The sequence below is a fragment of the Podarcis filfolensis genome (assembly GCF_964270895.1).
Source record: "Podarcis filfolensis genome assembly, chromosome: 7".
In the NCBI taxonomy this organism is placed as follows: domain Eukaryota; kingdom Metazoa; phylum Chordata; class Lepidosauria; order Squamata; family Lacertidae; genus Podarcis; species Podarcis filfolensis.
The window spans coordinates 53877937-53898407 of record NC_139603.1 but is presented as its reverse complement, the minus strand read 5'-3'; the positions used below and the strand labels follow the sequence as shown (position 1 = coordinate 53898407).

The 20471-nt window shown below is 41.1% G+C and overlaps 1 protein-coding gene across 1 annotated transcript in view; it reads left to right on the top strand.

The window, feature by feature from the left end:
- LOC310767384 (uncharacterized protein) overlaps positions 1-11786 on the top strand; it is a 69917-nt gene extending 58131 nt beyond the window's left edge. Inside the window, exons 10-13 of the mRNA XM_083624254.1 lie at positions 3710-3900; positions 4336-4396; positions 7349-7488; positions 11608-11786. Coding sequence (XP_083480380.1) covers positions 3710-3900; positions 4336-4396; positions 7349-7488; positions 11608-11712 — 497 coding nt within the window. The 3' untranslated portion in view covers positions 11713-11786. The remainder of the gene's footprint in view (positions 1-3709; positions 3901-4335; positions 4397-7348; positions 7489-11607) is intronic.
- The last annotated feature ends 8685 nt before the right edge of the window (positions 11787-20471 follow it).

The window sequence follows — 20471 nt, the reverse complement described above, 5'->3', positions numbered from 1 at the left end:
CTCTGACAGCTCCTGGCAACTGGCCAGATCCATCAAAAAAAGGGGGGGGGGAGTACGTTAGATATAGCACTTTGCTTAAAAGTGAATATAAAGTTTGAATGCATCAGATTGCCATCTTCCAATGTCCCAGATCTGGTGGGATGCCCATGAGAGCTGCAGCTATGCGAAAGGAATGCAAACCAAACTGAACTGGATCACAAGCTATGGCTAATTGGGCAGAGAACTGTCCAAACTTCAAATTGATCCTGGGAGAGGAAAAGGTGACCCACACACAGGCCGCGTGGCCAGATAGGCTGCAAGTGCTGTCACAGGGCATAAAGGTACATCATGGCAACTCTCGTTCATGACCTTGGAGCCAAAGCCTTCTGGCCCATCTTGGACTGCCTTAGGAGAATGCGTACCAACCCATCTGCGAACTGGACATTCTGGAACAACAAGGCCTGCCCTAGACATAGAAAGTAACTCGTAGGCCCAAAGCCCTACGAAAGGCAACCATTGAAACAGCAGGAAACAGCTGAGCTTCCAAAGTGAAAGAACACAGGGACAGCAGCAACAATAGAGCATCTGATATTATGGGCTTACATTTATCTGGTCTGTTCTGCTCTTGGTCCTAAAGTGGATGGGCCATAGAGGTGGTCCTGATGTCTCTGAACTCCTGGTGATTAGGCAAATATGGCTGCCTGGTACAGGGGTCCAGAGTAGAAGAAATGTCCAGTTGAGGTATCAATTGCCAAGGTTTGCTTGGCATCCTCATCAGGTTGTGCACAACACCCAGTGCCAGCTTGCGGAACCACCTCTTCTGGAACCGACAGACAGCATCAGCTATCCAGTTATTCTGTGAATAGGATGCTGAAGTCCAAGCAGTGCAAAACAAATGTATGCACCAAGGCGAACGGGAGGGCTGTAAGTTGATAATGCAAAGCACTGCCAGGTTGTCACAACAGAATCTCACCATTTTGTTCCTAAACTCCTCAGCCCACAGGGCTACAGCTACCAACATGGGAGAAAATACATGGAACATAACATCAGCTGTACAATGCTGTCAGAGCTACCCTAGGTCCCAGCTCACAAAGGACCAACGCTGCTTCGTTGTTAAGTATAAAAGTCTTTATTGAAGTTCAGTTTCACTTCCAGAGCCGCAGCGCGCAGCCCCACGTCTGAAGTGTCAGACCGCTGATGCTCCGTCTGAGTCTCCTCCCCCTTGACACCAATTTAAGATTCTAGCCTTGCTCCACCTTCTCCGCTGCTCCTTCCTCCTCTGGGTCCGCCTGCCCGCCGGGGTTCCGCCCTTTCTAGCCTCTTCTCCCGCTGATTCCCCTGAGCCTTCTCCCTCCCTCCGGCGGGCTTTAGGAGCTGGTTCCCCATCCGGGTCTCCTGCTGTTCCGCGCGCCTGCACATTTGAACTTGGCGCGCGCGCCCAGCCAGCAGCTTTCCTCCTGACCGTTCCACTGCTGCTGTCACTGCTTCCCCCTTTGGGGGGGCTAGCTGCAACTGACCTCCCCTCCGTTGGAGGCGTGGTCAGCCCTGACTCCCTCTCTGGAGGAGACACTGCCCCTGACACATGTGATTCTTCCCCCCCACTACGCTCTGGTGGGGAAACTGGTCCCGATCCTCCACTGCTGCTTTGGGGTTCCCCTCTGGCTCCTTGTTTCTGGTGCGTCCCCCCTGGGACCCCCCTTGCCCTGACCATCGGCGCCCCCTTCTGGGAATCTTCTGATTCGCTGGAGAAGCTCATGGAATCTCTCGGGCCACTGTCATACTCCCCTACGCTGCCCTCGGATTCTTCCCCTTCGCTCTCCCAATCCTCTCTCCCCAGTGCTCCTGCTCCTGATTCCCTGACAAATGCTTTGCATGCAATTTGACCCTGGATATCACTCCCAAACCACTGCCATCCTCAGCATCATATTCAACTGGAGTTTGGTTCCAACAGCAACTCCTGATGCCAGAATTCGAAGAAAGTGGGACAAGGGGCATGTGACCTTGTTCTTTTTTCGTGATCTCTTGTAGGCATTTGATGCCATTGATTATGGCATTGTCCTGGACTGTCTCTAAGGAATGGGAATTGGGGGCAATGTATTACCATGGTTCCAATCCTATCTTTAGGACTGATTCCAGGGAGTAGCACTATGCTATGGGATGCTGCAGGGAGTAGGCAATAGAAGTTTTGGGGAGAGGTACCATCAGTATGCTGATGACACTCAGCTCTCTTTCTCCATCACATCTGAATCAGGAGAGCCTGTGCATTCTGTGAGCCATTGCCTGGACGCAGTGGTGAAATGGATGAGGAAAAAGAAGTTGAGCTTGGATCTTGCAATGTCCGACAAATTGGTCAGTTGCTTGTTCTGGATAGGTTTGCACTCCCCTTGAAGGAGCGGGTTTGCCGTTTGAGGGGCTTCTGGATCCAACTTTGTTCTAGAAGGCTCAGTTGAGGACCCTCTGTCTTTTCTAGGCCTAAGTACCGTAATTTCAGGGTAATCAGGAGACGAAAAGACAGCTACAGGAAACAACAAGAAATTTACACTGATCAGTGCCCAGAGCTCCAACAGTAGGTCAGCTAGGTCATGGGCTGTTAGGGCAGATCCAGTCTGGTCCTGTTGGGCTCAAAAATCAGTCATTAATAAAGATGGATGTGTCTTACTGGGAAGAACAATGCAAAGTATGGGAAACTACTTGAGAGTATGTTCACTAGCAAACTTCCTGTGAAAAATTCACTGTATTCATACACACTTCGTGGCAACTGGGATGGGGTGGGAGCTAGCACACATACATAGGGCAGAAGCACACATACATGCTCATGGCTTTCATAGCAACTCCAACCTATTAAGCAATGTGCAGTGATCCCAGGAAACATGGATCCCTCAAACACATGGTCAATCAAGCACTCTCACAGTTTTTATGCCCCCACGTGACACTGCAAGCAAACACTTGTGGCATCCTTTCCACACAGTGTTCATGGAACCTCGACTGCAACTCCCCCCACATCATCTTCCTCTGCATGCACACAGCAGCCACACCAGGAAACTATGACACCACACATAGGTCAATTTTAAAAATAAAGCAAAAGAAGTGAGGTCAGAGCCCAAACAGGCCCAGTAGCACAGAGAGGGGCATTCCATTGGGTAAATCAATGGAGAATCTAACCTCCTGTCTGGGTGAAAAGATGGGCTTCTGCTGGTGGAGACAGGTTTCCACCAGCATGGGTTCCTCTCTGTTCTCTCTCTCTCTGTATCTATGTGTGAATGCCCACCGTATCCAAAACCCAAGCAGCATATAGAGATTGAAGATTGAAGATTGTCCGGCAAGGCACTATGGGGTGTATCAGGCACCCCCAAACTCGGCCCTCCAGCAGTTTTGGGACTACAACTCCCATCAAAACTGACCACTGGGAGTTGTAGTCCCAAAACTGCTGGAGGGCCGAGTTTGGTGATGCCTGGGCTGTATTTTTATCATGATGCAAACTTGAATATCAACCTATTGTACTAGAGACTTGACTTGAGGAACACTTCTCCAAAAGGTGGTCACCTCAGCACTCAGCCTCACTCTATGCGCCAGAACATGTGAGCAAAAGGGGAACTAGCATAAAGTCCCCCTTCCATGAAATCCTAGTTGATCAGTAATCTTTGGAATGAAGACACTTGTATAGTATCCACACTATTTCCTAAATGAGAGCTATATAAAATGCATTTTTCTATTTGGGGCTTTCTTCTAGGGCCAAAGATGTTTTGTGATGTGCTCTTATTGAGAGATTTCAAGAAAGCTGAATGTGTGGAAATTCTGAAGAAAGGCCATTTACTGGGCATTGCCCCTGGTGGAGGTAGAGAAGCTAATTTTAGTACTGACTACAGCTTAATGTGGGGTAACCACACAGGTTTCGCTCGGCTAGCTTTGGAGGCAAAAGTGGTGAGTGATCTTTGGGCAATTTGCATTGTCCTCACAATTATCCTGTATATGACATACTGTGTTGACATCCTTGATCTAGCATCCTCCATAGCCGAGGATGGAGTGAAATGATATCTGGAGAGCCATGGATTCCCCACTCCTGCTTTTAAAAAAAGCTACTGAAATCAATGTTTAATAAGAAAAACAACTTTTTTCTTCTTACTCTCTTCAATTCCTCAAAATCTGGGGGACAGCTTGTGAATTTTCTTCATCTGAGATATTTGAATAGATCTGTCAGGAATTCTGAAGCCAATCACGTCTGGCTTGTCATTATAATGCCAGGTGTGAATCATTCCTTCTAGTCTTTAACAAAAATTAAGGTGGAATGGTTGGGGGAAAGTAATTAACCAGGTCTCACCTTTCTGTTATTGTTTATTTCCTATTTTATTCTTTTAGCCCATCATCCCTATATTTGCACAAAATGATTCTGAAGCATTCAGGACCTTTGGAAAGATAAGTGAGTTAAATTTATTATGTTCCTTGGTTGATCAAGATATCTAATTTCAGGCAAAATACATTTTAATAATATACAATGGTGTTTTTTAAAATAATGAATATCTATTTCCTACCAACTCTCAAAATGCCAACTAATTTCAAATTTGATATGGGGTCACATTCTTTCAGAATATTTTTATAGAAATCCCCCCAAAAAACATTTATAAATACATTGTTAACAAATACAAAAAAATAAAAAATTCCTTCCAGTAGCACCTTAGAGACCAACTAAGTTAATTATTGGTATGAGCTTTCGTGTGCATGCACACTTCTTCAGACAGCTGTTTCGACTACAGCAGATCAACACGGCTACCTACCTGTAACTATAGTTAACAAATAAATACTTTAATAACCTGCCTGGAAAAAAAAAGAAAAAAGAAAAGGGAAAAAGGGGAAAGCATACATAGAATAGAAAAGGATATAAAAAAGAAAAGAAAAATAAACGAACAAAAATTAAGCAAAGTTCAACTCTATTGAAATAATAACTTAGACTGCCTTAAGACCTCTTTCTTAAAAAAATTCTATTTGCTATAATTCAACCCTATAATAGTATTTCTTATATATAGTGACCTTCAGTATGGGTTGAATCTCTTTACTTATTTGTTACTGATGTTGGCTTCCTTCTGCCTCATTATGATTTCAATTTGCATTAGCTTACTTCCCCCCTTGTATTTAATATTAATCCTCATCTTGGTATGAGGAAACAGTATGTCACTATTTGCGGAGTTATTCAAGACACAACCAAGTCTTAGTAGTATAACCTTGTTTCATTAAATAATTGTTGAAACATTCCCATTCTTTTTTGACTTTGTCTGCTGATTTGTTTCTTATTGATTCTGTCATTTTCGTGAGTTCCAAGTACTCACAGAGTTTTAACTGCCATTCCTCTCTCGATGGGATAAATTCACTCTTCCAATACTTAGCTACTAGCAGTCTAGATGCAGTCACTGTGTAGAGGAATATTCTCTTGCTTTCTTTTGGAATGTTATTTGTTAAGATCCCTAGTAAGAATGCTTCCGAGGTTTTTTGTAATGTAAATTTTAATATTTTTGTTAATTCCTCATAGGTTGTGCCCCATATTTTTTGATTCCTGGGCACATATGGAAAAAGGTTCCCTCATATAATTTGCATCTCCAACATTTATTATCATAATTTTTAGTCATTTTGGCTAATTTTGAAGGGGCTAAATACCATCTAAATTGCATTTTCATAAACTTTTCTTTAATTACGTAACATGCTGTGAATCTTAGATTCTTTCTCCACAGCTCTTCCCATTTTTGTAATTCTATAGGATAACCCAGATCTTGCACCCACTTTAGTATCACTTCTTTTACTTCTGGAACTGCAAATCCACCTCTGTCTCTAATCTCTGTTAGTAATTTTACTCCAGGTTTTTTACCCTGCCAAATGAATTTTGCCAGATCTTTTTGCCACTCTTTAAAACATTTAACTCCACTGATTATTGGTAATGTTTGGAATTGGAATAACATCTTTGGTAGCACTGTCATTTTAATTATTGACATCCTGCCCCACAGTGACAGATTTAACCTCCCCCAAATCTCCAAATCTTTTTTTATTTCTTTCCATTTGTTTACATAATTGTAATTGAAAAGGTTTATATTTTTTGTTGTGATCCAGATGCCTAGGTATTTCACCTTATTTGTTATTTTTAATCCTGTTTTAGTTTACAATCCTCTTTTTTCTTCTTCACACGTTTTTCACGAATAATTCTGTTTTGTCTTTGTTTAGTTTAAAGCTGAGACTTTCCTGAATTCATCCATTTTTGTCAGTGTTTCTAATATGCTCTCTATTGGGTTCTTGGTGGTTATGATGATGTAATCTGCAAAGGCTTTGAGTTTATAAAATCTGTTGCCCAAATAAATACCTTTTATTTTTGGTTTTTTCCTTATAGCTGTTACTAATGTTTCTAATATGGTGATAAATAAAAGTGGTGAGAATGGACAGCCTTGTCTAATCCCTTATTCAATGTTAAATGTTTTTGTTAGTTCATTATTTATGATTAATTTTGCTTTCTGGTTATTATATATTGCCTTGATTCTGCAATATATTTTATTTCCTAATTTCATTGCATCAATGGTGTTCAACAAGAAATCCAATGATACATGATCAAATGCATTTTCAGCGTCCACTAACATCATTGCTGATCTTTTATTCCCACCTACCCCCAAATATTCTAATAAACTGATAATTGTTCTTGTATTGTTATATATTTGTCTTCCCGGGAGGAAGCCAGCCCAGTCTTCGTTAATTAGTCTATTTAATATCTTTTTTAATCTGTTTGCAAGTATTCCTGTAAAAATTTTGTAATCTAAATTTAGTAATGAAATTGGTCTATAGTTTTTGGTATTCATCAGATCTGCTCCTTCTTTTGGGATCAAGGTTTTTAAGGCTTCTTTCCATGACTCCGGTGTCTTCCCATTCTCTAATATATTGCTCATAATCTTTTTCAGGGTTGGAAGTATGGCCTCTTCTAGTTTTTTTAATAGTAACTAATTGAAATTCCATCTGGGCCCAGAGATTCCCCAACTTTTGTTTGTTTTTCATTACTTGTAGTATTTCTTCTATTTTGATAGTTGAATTTAAATATCTATGTTCCTCTTCTAATATTACCAGTAATTTGTTTTGTTATAGATAATCATTTATTTTATTCTCATCTTTATCTTCTGATTTGCACAGTTTTTTATAATAAATTACAAAGCACTGTTTTGTTTTTTCTGGGTCTACTATCTCTTCCCCTTGATCTATTATTTTACCTATAATTTTATCTTTTTGCCTTTTCTTTATTAACCAGGCTAACATCCTGCCGAGTTTGTTGGCCAATTCAAAGCTTCTTTGTCCCATCCATTTGATATGGGGTCACATTCTTTCAGAATCTTTTCCCTTTCATACACAGGGTTGGCAAGATGGGTATATGAGAAAACTCGATGTTTACTCCTTCCTGTATATGGGGGGTTTCCAGTGAAATTGAGGACATATATTGGAGAACCCATCCCGTATGATCCAAATATAACTGCCACAGAGCTGGCTGAAAAAGTAAGTACCAGGAAATATAAAACAGAATAATCTTTCCTATTGTTTTTTCACTTTCTCAGTTCTAAATTGTATTCTGCATACTGGCTTCTCATTCTGTATGACCCAGAGCTAGGCTTTATTATACATATTTTTGTGCATTATATTGATCACTCAGCTTTTCCTCTGCTTAACTTGTTGAGACTAATTAAATGCCCTCTGAGCTACCAGCTTTGAACTTTGAACCCCCAACAAATTTTTAGATATAGAATCATAGAATCTTAGAGTTGAAAGGGACCCAAGAGTCATCTAGTCTACTCCTCTGCAATGAAGGAATATCAACTAAAGCATCCATGACAGATGGCCATCCAGCCTCTGCTTAACCTTGTACCTACGGGACCGCCTCTCTTGGTATGCCCCACGGAGGACCTTGCGGTCTGCAAATAACAACATCCTAAAGATTCCGGGCCCCAGGGAGATCAGACTGGCCTCGACCAGAGCCAGGGCCTTTTCGGCCGTGGCTCTGGCCTGGTGGAACGCTCTCTCACTAGAGACTAGGGCCCTGTGGGATTTGACATCTTTCTGCAGGGCCTGCAAGACGGAGCTGTTCCGCCAGGCCTTTGGTCAGGGTTCTGTCTGACTCATTTTCTCCTTGTATAAGAACAAGCATGAAAAATAAGAAAAAGAGATAAAGGGAATTACATTAGGCAAGGATGTTTTCAAAATCAAAGCTTTTGCAGATGATATTATATTAACAACTGAGGAGTCAGAAAGCAGTTTAATGAAAGCATTGAGAATAATTAGTGAGTTCGGGAAAGTAGCAGGCTTCAAGATAAATATGTCAAAAACAAAACTTATGGTAAAAAACATACAGGAATTAGAAAAGAACGAATTACAGGAGAAATTAGGTTTGGAAATTGTTACAAAACAAAAGCAAAACATTTAGTTATAGAATTGACGATGAAAAATATTAATCTATTTGGAAACAATTATGAAAAAGCCTGGAAGGAAATTAGAAGAGATCTAGAAACCTGGAGTAGATTAAAGCTGACATTAATGGGGAGAATATCTATAATTAAGATGAATGTTTTACCCAAAATGATATATTTGTTCCAAACAATACCAATAATAATTAAAGAAAATTGTTTTGATGAATGGAGAAAATATCTAACAAAATTCATATGGCAAACCAAAAAACCATGCATAAAGTATAAACTATTAACAGATAAAAGGGAGAGAGGAGGATTGGCATTACCGAATTTAAAATTATACTATGAAGCAGAATGTCTGGCATGGCTAAAAGAATGGATTATATTGGAAAACACTAGTATTTTAAATCTAGAAGGTTTTGACAATAGGTATGGATGGCATGCCTACCTAGCGTACAAGAAGGTTAAGGTACATAATGGCTTCAAAAATCATATACTCAGAAATTCATTGTTGAAAGTTTGGAATAAATATAAACCGCTATTAGAGCCACAAGTTCCTATATGGATCTCTCCATTAGAAGCCCATGCAGTTAAAAAACTCAATATGAATCCGAACTGGGCAACATATAGACAAATACTGGAGGAAGACCAAGGAAAGTTAAAATTAAAAACATATGAGGAATTAAAACAATATGGGATGGATAATTGGCAATATATACAATTTAAAAGTGTGTTTAAGGCAGATCAAAGAAAAGGTTTCGCCAAAGAACAATTGCTATTTAGCACCATTATATTACAAAACAATAGGAAATTATTATCGAAAATTTACACTCTATTATTGGACTATGATTTGATGGATGAAGAGGTAAAAGGAACAGTGGCCAAATGGGCAAAAGATATCGGCCACACTATATATTTAGAACAATGGGAGAAACTCTGGCGCGAGAATATCCGCTTTACCACTTGCTATACGATAAAGGAAAATTTTGTTTAAATGTTTTACAGGTGGTATTTAACACCAGTTAAACTCGCCAAAATTTATAATTAAAATCCAACCTTTGTTGGAAATGTAACAAAGAACCTGGAACGATAATTCATATGTGGTGGGGTTGCAAGAAAATAAAGAAGTTTTGGGGAATAATACATGAGGGACTTTAGAAACTGCTTAAAAAACCCTTGATAAAAAAATCCTGAAGCTTATCTGTTAGGAGTGGTAGGCAATGACATAGCACATATGAGGGGAAAAAAATGCAACAACAGATGCCAGGGTAGTGATTGCCACTAAATGGAAATCTCAGGACACACCAACAAAGGAAGAGTGGATTTGTAAATTAAGTGAGTATATAGAATTGGCAAAATTAACTTCAGTTATAAGATATCATTCAAATCAAAAGTTAAGAATGGAGTGGAAGTATTTTGAAGATTATATGTCAAAATATTGTTCTAAAAATGACATGCTAATAGGCTTAGAATAAAAAATGTAAGCAATAACAAAACCAATAAAGAAAGAAGGAAAAATCAGAATTTAACAAAAATAATTTATTATACAATGCAAGGGGGAAAAAGTAGAAAGAAATATAAAGAAGTGGAATTGCTGTGGAGGGAAGTAGAGGGTGGGTGGTGGGTTTTTATAATTAATTGTATAATTATGCAGCTGTTGTAATTTAGATATTATATTTTATGTGAGGGAATCATTGGGAATTTTGGTTATTATGTGTATATGTTAAGTTTCAATAAAGATCTTTGGGGGAAAAAGCATGAAGGAGGTTCCCAGCCCACTCAAAGGTGCTTATAATATCAGTGGAAGCAGTTGGTAACCACTTTCAAATCTACCCTGAAGATTTCCACTTGTCCAGTTTTAATTTTAATTTGTTTGAATTAAATGTGGAATGTATCTTAATTTATTGATCGCTTGGTTTTATGCATATTGTCTTATATGATGAGAGCTGCTCTGAGCCCAGCTTTGGCCACGGATGGTAGGATACAAATAAATTATTATTATTGTTATTATTATTAAACACCTTCACAACCTCTTAGGGGAGACTGTTGAACTGTCAATACAGCTCTCACTGTCAGAAAGCTCTTCCTGATGTTGAGGTGGAATTTCCTTTCTTGCAACTTGAAGAGTGGCCATGGAAACCCTGTCAGATGGGTGGAGTATAAATTTAAAAATGATGATGATAATGATGATTATAAGGCATTCGTTTGCGTCCTACCCTGCAGAGCAGGAGAAAATAAGCTTACTCCATCTTCCATGTGACAACCCTTAAGATATTTGAAATGGCTGTCATAACTCTTCTCAGTCCCCTCTTTTTCAGGCTGAAAATACCCAGCTTCTTTCACTGTGGCTCATAAGGTTTCCTTTCCAGACCCTTAATATTCATGGTTGCTCTCGTCTCCCCCAAGAACTTTCTACTTTCATTCTTGCTTCACCCTCTCCTTCCCCACATCTAGTTCCGGCTTTTGGTTACTTGTTTGAAGGGGCGGAGAAGTAATTTATTTTTGTGGGTGTGTGTGGGTTGAATCCTTGGTTGTCCTGTGGTTCCTTCCTTTTATTTCACATTGTTGGGATGCAGTCATCATCATTTGACAGTGGTGTGGTTTGTTTGCTCCTACCGCGTTAAATCTGTATAGATGAGAAAGTTGTGGAGAGAAAGATTAGCTTTACTGAGACATTATTGTGTTAAGGGTGCCCTTTAGGGACCTGCCAAGGCAGTATGCCTAGTAGGACTTGCATAGTTCCTCTTAGGCCTGGTACATGCATTTTGGCTGCAGAGCAGGGTCTGAGTGAGCATTATGGGTTCATGCTCAAGGTTCAATATGCAAGGAGACAGTAATTTCCTCCCTCTCCTTTGCTGGGGAGCCAGTTGCAAATGCCTGTGACTCCTGAGCAAAGGAGTTAAGCAACTATACAACCCTTAGAATAAAGTATAAAGTATAAAATTATTATTGTTATTATTATTGACATGCTTATTTTCATCTGAGAAACTTTGGAGGGTATGCTGATGTTGCTTTAAGAGTTGAAGCATAAATCAAAAATATACTACTAAAGCCAAGTTTGGTTCCGAAGGATGAAACCCTGTAGCTACTTATGGCATGGTCATTGGTGCATCTGTCTGGGATTTTTAATGCTGCTGGCTCTGACTCCTTTAGCTTTTTTGCTATTCCTTTAGCTATAACATAATGTATTCCTTTGTTTTTGTTCTTTCAACAGACCAAGACTGCACTTGAAAATCTTCGGGATAGACACCAAAAAATGCCAGGAAATATATTAAGAGCTCTTTTAGAACGATTTGATAAGGATGACAAAGCTAACTAGTCCATATAAAACAAACCATAGTTCTGTAATAGGAAAAATTAATAATTATGTAATTAAAACCAAATAAACATACAGTGGTACCTTGCTTCTCAAACTTAATCCGTTTCGGAAGTCTGTTCCAAAAGCAAAGCGTTCCAAAACCAAGGCGTGGTTTCCCAGAAAAGGTCATGCAAAATGGATTAATCCGTTCCAGACAATTAAAAACAACCCCTAAAATAGCAATTTAACACGAATCTTACTAGCTAACGAGGCCACTGATCCATGAAATGAAAGCAATAGATCAGGCTGCAATCTACTACCAACAATAAAAAACTGGCAGTGATCTACCCATTGGCATTGGAGGGAGCAGCACGAGGGGTGCGTGAAGAGAGAGTTCAAGTGGGGGGGGGAGGAGGAAAGGAAGGCAAAAGTTCTCTCTCTGAGGAGCCAGTCGGCTTCTCTCCTCCCGCCCCCAGGCCAGCATTTCTGGATCCCTCCCCCCCCATACACCCACCGCCCCTACGTCCCCTTCTTCAGGACTGGCACAAGCAGCCCCTGCCAATTGGGTGTGTTCTCCTCACTGAAGAACTCTTACTTTATCAGCGGCTCCAGCATCCTCCCCGCGCCGTCCAGCACCCTGTGAGGGGATGCCGTGGCAGTCACTTCTGGGGCCGAGCTGCTTGGCGTTGCTCTGGGGCCCAGAGCGGTGGCCGCAGGTGACACCCGGTACTGGAGGAGGGGGTGGTTGCTGTGGCAGCAGGGCGTTCCCTCACTCAGTGGGGGCCATGGCAGGACACCTGGAAGCAGAGAAGGGGGTCTACTACCAGAATCCAGAATGACTGTAAAATTATTGAAGTGTATAAACCTGGAAATCATAAATATTTTTATTTTTTATTTTGAAGAGCCATGTGTTGCTTCTCTCCCTTTGGGAAAGTGAATTCTCAAACTTATTGTTAAATTGAGCAGAGAGAGAGAGAGAGAGAGAGAGAGAGAGAGAGATAGAGAGAGAGAGAGAGAGATTCCTTGCCAGTGATGGGAGATTGAGAATTGGAGTAATTGTTCTGCGGTATTATGGCAGTGGACAATGTTGTAGTGCAACTTTTGATTTTGTTTGTAATGTATCGTTATTACTTGTTTTAATATTAAATAAATGTGCTAAAATTTAGGGAAGATCAGAAACCTATGGTTTTTTGTTTTTCGGTTCTATTTGCCTTTTACTTCCCATGTTTTAATATTAAATAAATGTGCAAAAAATGAATAAATCCCTCTTCACAGGGATCTCATGTTTTGAAGTTCTCACCCTGGCCACCAGGGGGTATACACAATACCAGGTTTTTTTTATCTGCCTGTGGTTTTTATCTGCATTTTAGTAGCTTTTAAGTGGTTTTAATGGCTTTTAATGGGCTTTAACTCTTCTTCAAGCGATTCATTAAGCGGCTAGTGAACATAAGTTACATGTGCTTTTTATGTTTTGCAGTTCTGTTTGGCTTTTTCAAGCCATGGATATTTGTTCTAATGACTGAATCATAGACAGAGTACTTCAAGTACTATTCCTACCTTTACTCCTTACTCAAGAACTGGTTTTCTGTGACCGAATATGTTATTGTGCAATATGAATGTTCTTGTAGGTGTGACTCCATATTTTATGTTTGATTACAAATGGCCACGACTTCCAAGAAGCAGCCGCCCCAAGCCTTCTCTCTTTTTCACAGTGCTTGGTTTCTTCATACAGATGGCACACCCATCAGAGTCTCTTTAAACCTCCACATAAAGGGACGTGTCTCCATAGTGGTGGAAATTAGCCTACAAAAAAGTGCACCAGACAAGACTTCTGCTGCTCCCACAGAGAGGTGACTGAAATAAAGGCAATTTAGGCTTACCAGGAATGTAAGTAAAAGGTTTTGTTCATAGAATCATAAAATGTAGAGTTGGAAGGGGCCCAAACGGTCGTCTAGTCAACCCCCTACAATCTCAACAAACAATCCTTGCTTAGCTTTGCAAATGTCAGTTCCTGTGCATGGGTCAGCAGAGAGAGAGAGAGAAATGCTGTCTTGTCTGTGTGCATGTGTAAAAATTAGTTGTATGAACATCTTAGCCCAGGGGTCCTCAGGCTGGTTCACTGTCCCTCAGACACTGTTGGGGGCTGGACTATAGTTTGAAAAAAATATATTCCTATCCACACTGCACATATTTTATTTGTAGTGCACAAAAAACAGGGGGGAAATACAATATTTAAGATGAAGAATGATTTTAATCAACATAAACTTATAAGTATTTCAATGGGAAGTATGTGCCTGCTTTTGGTTAATGATGTGGTCAATATCGCTAATGCTCGTCCCTACAACCCAGCCTACACATGGATCACCCTCACCCCCTTGGCCCAGCCTACATGCAGGCCTTCCATGACCCCATCCCCACAACCCAGCCTATACATGTGTCTGCCTGCACACACCCATCCCCACAACCCAGCTTATACACGTCTCCCTAACCCCCTTCCACATGACCCAGCCTATGCATGTGCTTCCCTAACCCTTTCAACCTTTTTATTCGACCGTCAGTCAGAAAAAAGTACATTTGTCAATACACAGTTAAAACATCCAGGAAGATTTTAGAACTTAGCCAACACTAAAATGGGCTAAACAGATAGCCCCATATCAATACAGTCAATTATAGTCTTGCGACGCTTAAAAGCTAAAAAAAGAAATTTGGCCACCAAGGAAGGTATAGCTCTAGTGACATTATTCAGCAAGTGTAAAACCTGATTTTCTCCGGGTAGGAAGCTAAATTGACATAGGTGTGGGTCTATAAAATTTTGTCTAAGCTCTGCATAAGAAGGGCAAGTCAAGAGAATGTGTTCGGTGGACTCAACCTCACCCATGGCACAATGACAGGTTCTCTGGGCGTATGGTACTCCCCTGTACCTTCCCCACAATATCGCAGAGTCAAGGACATTTAATCTAGCCGCTGTAAGAAGTCTGCGGTATTCAACATAGTGGATTTCTGCAAGGTAGGGGGCTGGTATGGTCCGATAAATCTGGTCCCCTAGGAACATCCCTGGTTTTACCAGGGCTATGTCCTCTTGTCTGGCGATGTCACTCAGTCTCCGGGAGATCACAGCTCTAGCTTGATTGTACGTCATAGACTCAAAGTAAAGGTGAGACAATCCGCAGGATTGAACCTCGTTAATGACCTCCCTTTCCCACGATGATTGGAAATCGTCCCTCAATATCAAGGGGGCAATACCCACTGGTTTAAAACAAAGCTTGAGCCATAGCCAGAGCTTCGTCTTCAAGGCCACATACCGTAGAGCTTGCCAGCCGACCTCTAATCTCATAACCGCACCAGCTACCGAGGGGGGAATCCTAAGGATGGCTCTAAGGAATCGCGTTTGGGTAGAATCCAGTTTCAAAAAATCCCTACGGGAGCCTAAAGAGATGCCCACCCAAAGAAGGGGGAGGACTTTCATTGAAAGAGTCTCAAAGCTATCTTCACTGATTGAGCCTGATTCTTAGCATATAGAGATCTAATCTGGATGGCTACTTCCCTAACCCAGATCCCCACAACCCAGCCCGCACCCATGTCTCCTTAAGCCCCATCCTCACGACCCAACTTGCCTGCGTGTCTCCCTAACTGCCACCCCTCCCAGCTTGCACTCCTGTCCTCCAACCCCAAATCCCCACACGCCAGCCTGCCCACATGTCTCCCTGCACCCGATCCCCACAGCGCAGCCTGCTCGAGTGTCACCTGTCCCCATGACTCCCGACTCACTGCGGGGGCTGGAGTGGCCCATGTTGACGTTCATAGTGTCCGGCGACGAGTTGCGCCCGATCACCACCGTCGCCTGGTGCATCACAAACTCCATGTTGTAGCCCTGCAGGCACACCAGATCAGGGGATCAGAGCTGGCACCAGGCCCTGGGGAGGTGAGGCGGGCACCCCGGAAGGTGGCGCATCACGCTGCAGCACCAGCAAGGCCCTTGCATCAGCCCTGTCCTTGCCAGTGGCTGCAGCCATCTCAGTGCAGCGGGGGGGGGGGTGGCGGTGGAGGCCGAGGCAGGCAGGCAGGCAGGGGCAGCCGGTGACTACACACTGCCGGCCTCCGGGGTGGGGAGACAGGCGGATGGGCAGGGAGAGGCCCGGGATGCCCCGGCGGCACGCTCACAGGCGGGCAAGGAGGCTACAAGCGGGAGATGGGGTGCATGGGGTCCAGGGTGTGTGGGGCACCTCTCTCCTCCGCAATCCCCTCCCGACCCCGGGCGAGCCGGGTTTAGGACCCTGGCAGGCCGGATCCGGCCCGCAGATGTAGTTTGAGGACCCCTGTCTTAGCCTGTTTCCACACTGTTGACTTAAAACACTGTTGGATATTTGTTTCTTTCAGTAGGGGTTGATTTGAAGCTGGTTTATGGGGAAACAAATCAACAAACAGTATTTCATAAGAAGGAATGGGATAGATATGGATGGTAGCTAATGTCAAGTGTACACTACTGTCCAAAGTAGTTAACTCTACACCTGGAAGTATAAAAGCAGAATATTGTTTTCCTTTTGGTTTCCCTCTCTTTTAGTTCTAAATTGTACTCTGCCTACTGACTTGCTCATTCTATACGACCAGAGATAGGGTTCATTATATAGTCTTTTGTGCATTATGTTCACCACTCAGCTTTCCCTCTCCGTAACTTGTTGAGACCACAAAAAACCTATGCATTTTATGTAGTGCTGCACAAAGTTCTGCTCATGCAATAGGACTTCTTCTCCCCACCAGGTGCCACCGAATCTGCCCCGGAAGGTTCCTCCAACCCCCTCCCCCAGTGGAAGACCCAATAAGCACTGTACGCTCTTAAGCCTCAGTAAAACTATTACTGAAGAACTTCTGATGTTGTGTGATTTATTGCAACTCTGCATGTGAATGCGACTCCATGCTATTCTGCTATTTTTACTCATGCCCTGCTGTGCTGTTTTCAGGCATGGAACCAGGGGGCGGCTGTTTTTTGTCACTAGCCCTGTCAGCCCTTGCCATTCTAAGAGAACGAGGGAGGTGTTCATAGTGAGTTCAGGCACCTCTTTTTCTGGAAAAATAGCACTGAGCATAGTGAAATATAACTCAATAGCATTTCTGCAGTTTTCCTCACATAGCTGGAGGTAACAACCGTGCAGGAAACCGTGCAGGACCTAGACAGCATAATGATGATACTAAAACACTCACTTGCTGGATCATCACCTTGTCGTGGTGAGTAGGGTTGCACATTTCTAGGACCCTCTCCAAATATCAATGAGGCTTAAATTGTCTGCTATCTGAAAAAAGGCATTGGGTATCGCTTTTTCTTATAGTCATATCCCATTCCAGGGAAGCTACACTATTCATATCTCCCATCAATATGATATTTCAATTCATATTTTCCAATAGAATTTCTTCAAGGCCAATTTTTTCTCATTTGGTGCATATACACCTACTGTATTAGCAATATTTTTTGAGTTATCAATATTCTTCCTTGTTCCTCTTTGGATCCAGTTCAGGTTTTATATACATTACCACGCCTCTCTTCTTTGTTGCATCAAAGGCTACAAAGTCCTTTCCCAATATTTTTATTAATCAAAATCCTTCTATGTTTCTTCACAGTATGTGTTTCTTGAGAGCAAATGACATCCAAATTTAATTTTTTAACCACATGTTCAATCTTGTTTCTTTCAGTTTTATTATTAAGTCCATTTACATTCATTTTGTTCTTTGTTTATTTGTCTCTTGTCTCAACCTCTGTTGGTTCTTCTTCCTGTCCTGCTTCCAAACCAAATGCCCTTTCTCCTGCTAATTCTTTTTCATATTTTCTCCAGAATTAGTCTGCTTCAGTGGGATCCCAACACCTTTGTTTTCTTCCTTTATGTGTAAAAGATTGTGCATCAGGCTATAGGCAACAATAAGGGATTTTGTTATATTTCAGTGTATCTGCCAAATATTTGAAATTTACTCTTTTCTTTAACCACCTCATCAGGATTTATTTCAAGATTATTATTTTCTGCTTGACGATCTGGAGATTTTTCTGGTAGTGAATCTGTATTACTCTGTTCTGAATTCTCTTTGCTAAAAAAACCCAAACAGTCACTCAGCAGTTTTTTGCTTTTTTTTGCTTTAGCCTATCTAGATTTCTCATGAAAAATTTTGTCCACTGCCACACTAACCGTTTCTTCTTCCAATTCAATCATGTTTGCAATTTTATTATTTTTTCACTTAATTCCACCATCACATCTTCTGAAACACCTCTGAGACAAAGAATCAGATCTTACTTACCTGGCAGGGGAGACACCTTGATCATGAAAGAATCAGATCTTTTTGATTTAATTCCAAAGCAGAGGTCTGAGTTTGTGTCAATTGAGAGTGGGGAGAGTTGAGCTCAACCTCTCAGACACCTTTCAGTTCTAAGTGACTGGATAAAATCAGAGGGCAATGGAAGGGCAAGAGGGGAAATGTGGGAGTTTGGCGTCCTTCCTGCTATGGGAGGGGCAAAACTTGTATTGGCCATGATTTTATCAGTAAAGGGGAAAAAAAGGAAAGGAAAAAAAATCTCTTTCCCCCTCCTTCCTCCCCTCTCTCCCTTCTTCCTTCCTCCCCTTCCTCTCCTCCTTTTAAAGGTTCAAAATAAAAAATATTTTTTCCAGTTATTATTTAAAATAACTAAATCATTTTAAATAATTACACTGATATTTTAAACTTTAATTCTCAATTTCTATAGGAAAAGAGAGAGGGGGAAAGAAAAATAAGTAAAGTAAGAAAAGAAAAACTTTTTCAATACTTGTAATTTTATCAGAATGTCCTTTCTTTTGGTAAAATGTTCATTTAAAAAATGAAAAACAAAGTAGAAAAACCTGTTATCATTTTTCCAGCCACACTGCGCTACTATGTTTCCGTCCTTGTTCTCTTACTCTGCTTTCCCACATTGTGCTTCCCCCTTATCTGTTATTTTGATTTCTTATTTCCTGTTTTCCCTCGTTCACTACAAATTATTCACAAGATTTCACAGGATATAAGAAAAGAAAAAATTAATTAAACAAAATAAGAAAAGCCTTTAATGCCAACTTTTTTCTTTTTTAACTCAAACAAAGGTCTCCTTTTCCATTCCCAAAAACCATATCACTTAACAGTGTGTATCTTTCTTCAGCCTCTTCAAAAGGCACTCTTATTATCCACTTGTATATAGTCATAAAAAATAAAACACACACACACACACACACACACACACACACACAAAGTTTAGAGTCTTTCAAACCAAGTGTCCTTTCCCCCTTTGTATTGTTCAAAGAGTCCACCCATTGATTCATATAAAAAAGAAAAGAAAATTACATTGCCTCCAGACTATGTTTAGTGTCCGTCAGACCCAAATAATATAAAAATAAAGAAAATAACCATCCATTTTGATGTTTTTTTTAAAAAATGCCAGATCCTTTCCAGATCTTATTTTAACATTTTAAAACCAAATTAAATCCAAGTCCACAGTGTCTGTCTCCTTTAGTTCATAAAAAGGAATAAAGGAAATAAAAAACAATCCTTAAGATATTAAAAACAGCAACCCACAAAGTCCACGTTGCAATTTCTTTTCTTTCCCTCCCCAATATTTCAAGTTCTTTGCAGTTTGGCTTGCTTGCTGGAAAATATTTATAAAGCATAAAAGTTATGCATCCAGTACTTAAGCAAATCACAGTTTTAGCTCAGTTCATAGACTGGAATGCTTCTAAAAAAACTATTAGCAGATTTTTTCCATGTAGTTCAATACCTGCGTTTGGAGAGAGGGGTGGGTGGATCTCCTCTTTACCACCCTAGTGTGGATCCAATTATTTTATTTTTGATAATTTAAATGTCTTTACATTGTCAAATTTCTTTTATTTTGAAGGAGCCATTGCTTCAATGGCGGCTCTTGAGGCAGTTTGCTGTGGGTCTTGATGGTGCTGTGTGTCTGTGCTCAATCTCGGAGCTCCCATGGCTCCCTGCAAAGCTTTGGGAGCTTCCAGAGAACATCCTTTGACACTGCTGGACCCTTCGGAACCCAAACTTTTCCTTCAGACTTTTTTTGAGAAGGTGCTTTACCCATGCTCCCTTCCCATCTCCTCGCAGCAAGCGGGCTGTTCAGGACGAGTGGTCTCCATCGTCCGCCATTATCCGCAATTGACCTGGAAGTCACTAGTTATTAGGTTGATAACTACTAGCCATCAGAAGTTTTCTCTGCTCATTTCAGGAAGCAATCTTCAATAGTCATGAAAAAGCATCTTCTATTATTAAACTATGAAGCAGAGGGAGATTGAAAGTTTCTTTTCTTTCAAAGCCTCTAAAGAGTTTAAGAAAATCTTGTTGGATCAGGCTAATGCTTCAGGAAGCATTGTCTAGTCTTCAGTATTCATGAAAAAGCATCTTATATTATTAAACCAAGGAGCAAAGGCCTCTTAAGAGCATAAGAAGAACTTGCTGTATCCAGCCAGCGACCCATCTAGTCCAGCATGCTGTTCTCACAGTGGCCATTTGAAAACATTTTTAAACTGCATTAGGCTATTGTCATAAAAGTCTCCAAGAGACTCCTGAAAGAGAAAAGCAAGGACCCCTACCAAATCTCTGCTGAAAAGGTGTTCCACAGTATGGGACTGGTGAAACTAAATGCCCAACATCCGGCTGAGGCAGAAGACACCATTGATGGAATCTTTTGAGGAGCTGGAGATGGTGTTTATAAGTGGTTCATGTTTCACAAGCATACAGTAAGGTTGGTAGTACAATAGTTTTGTAAACAAGCATTTTGGTTTCCCTGC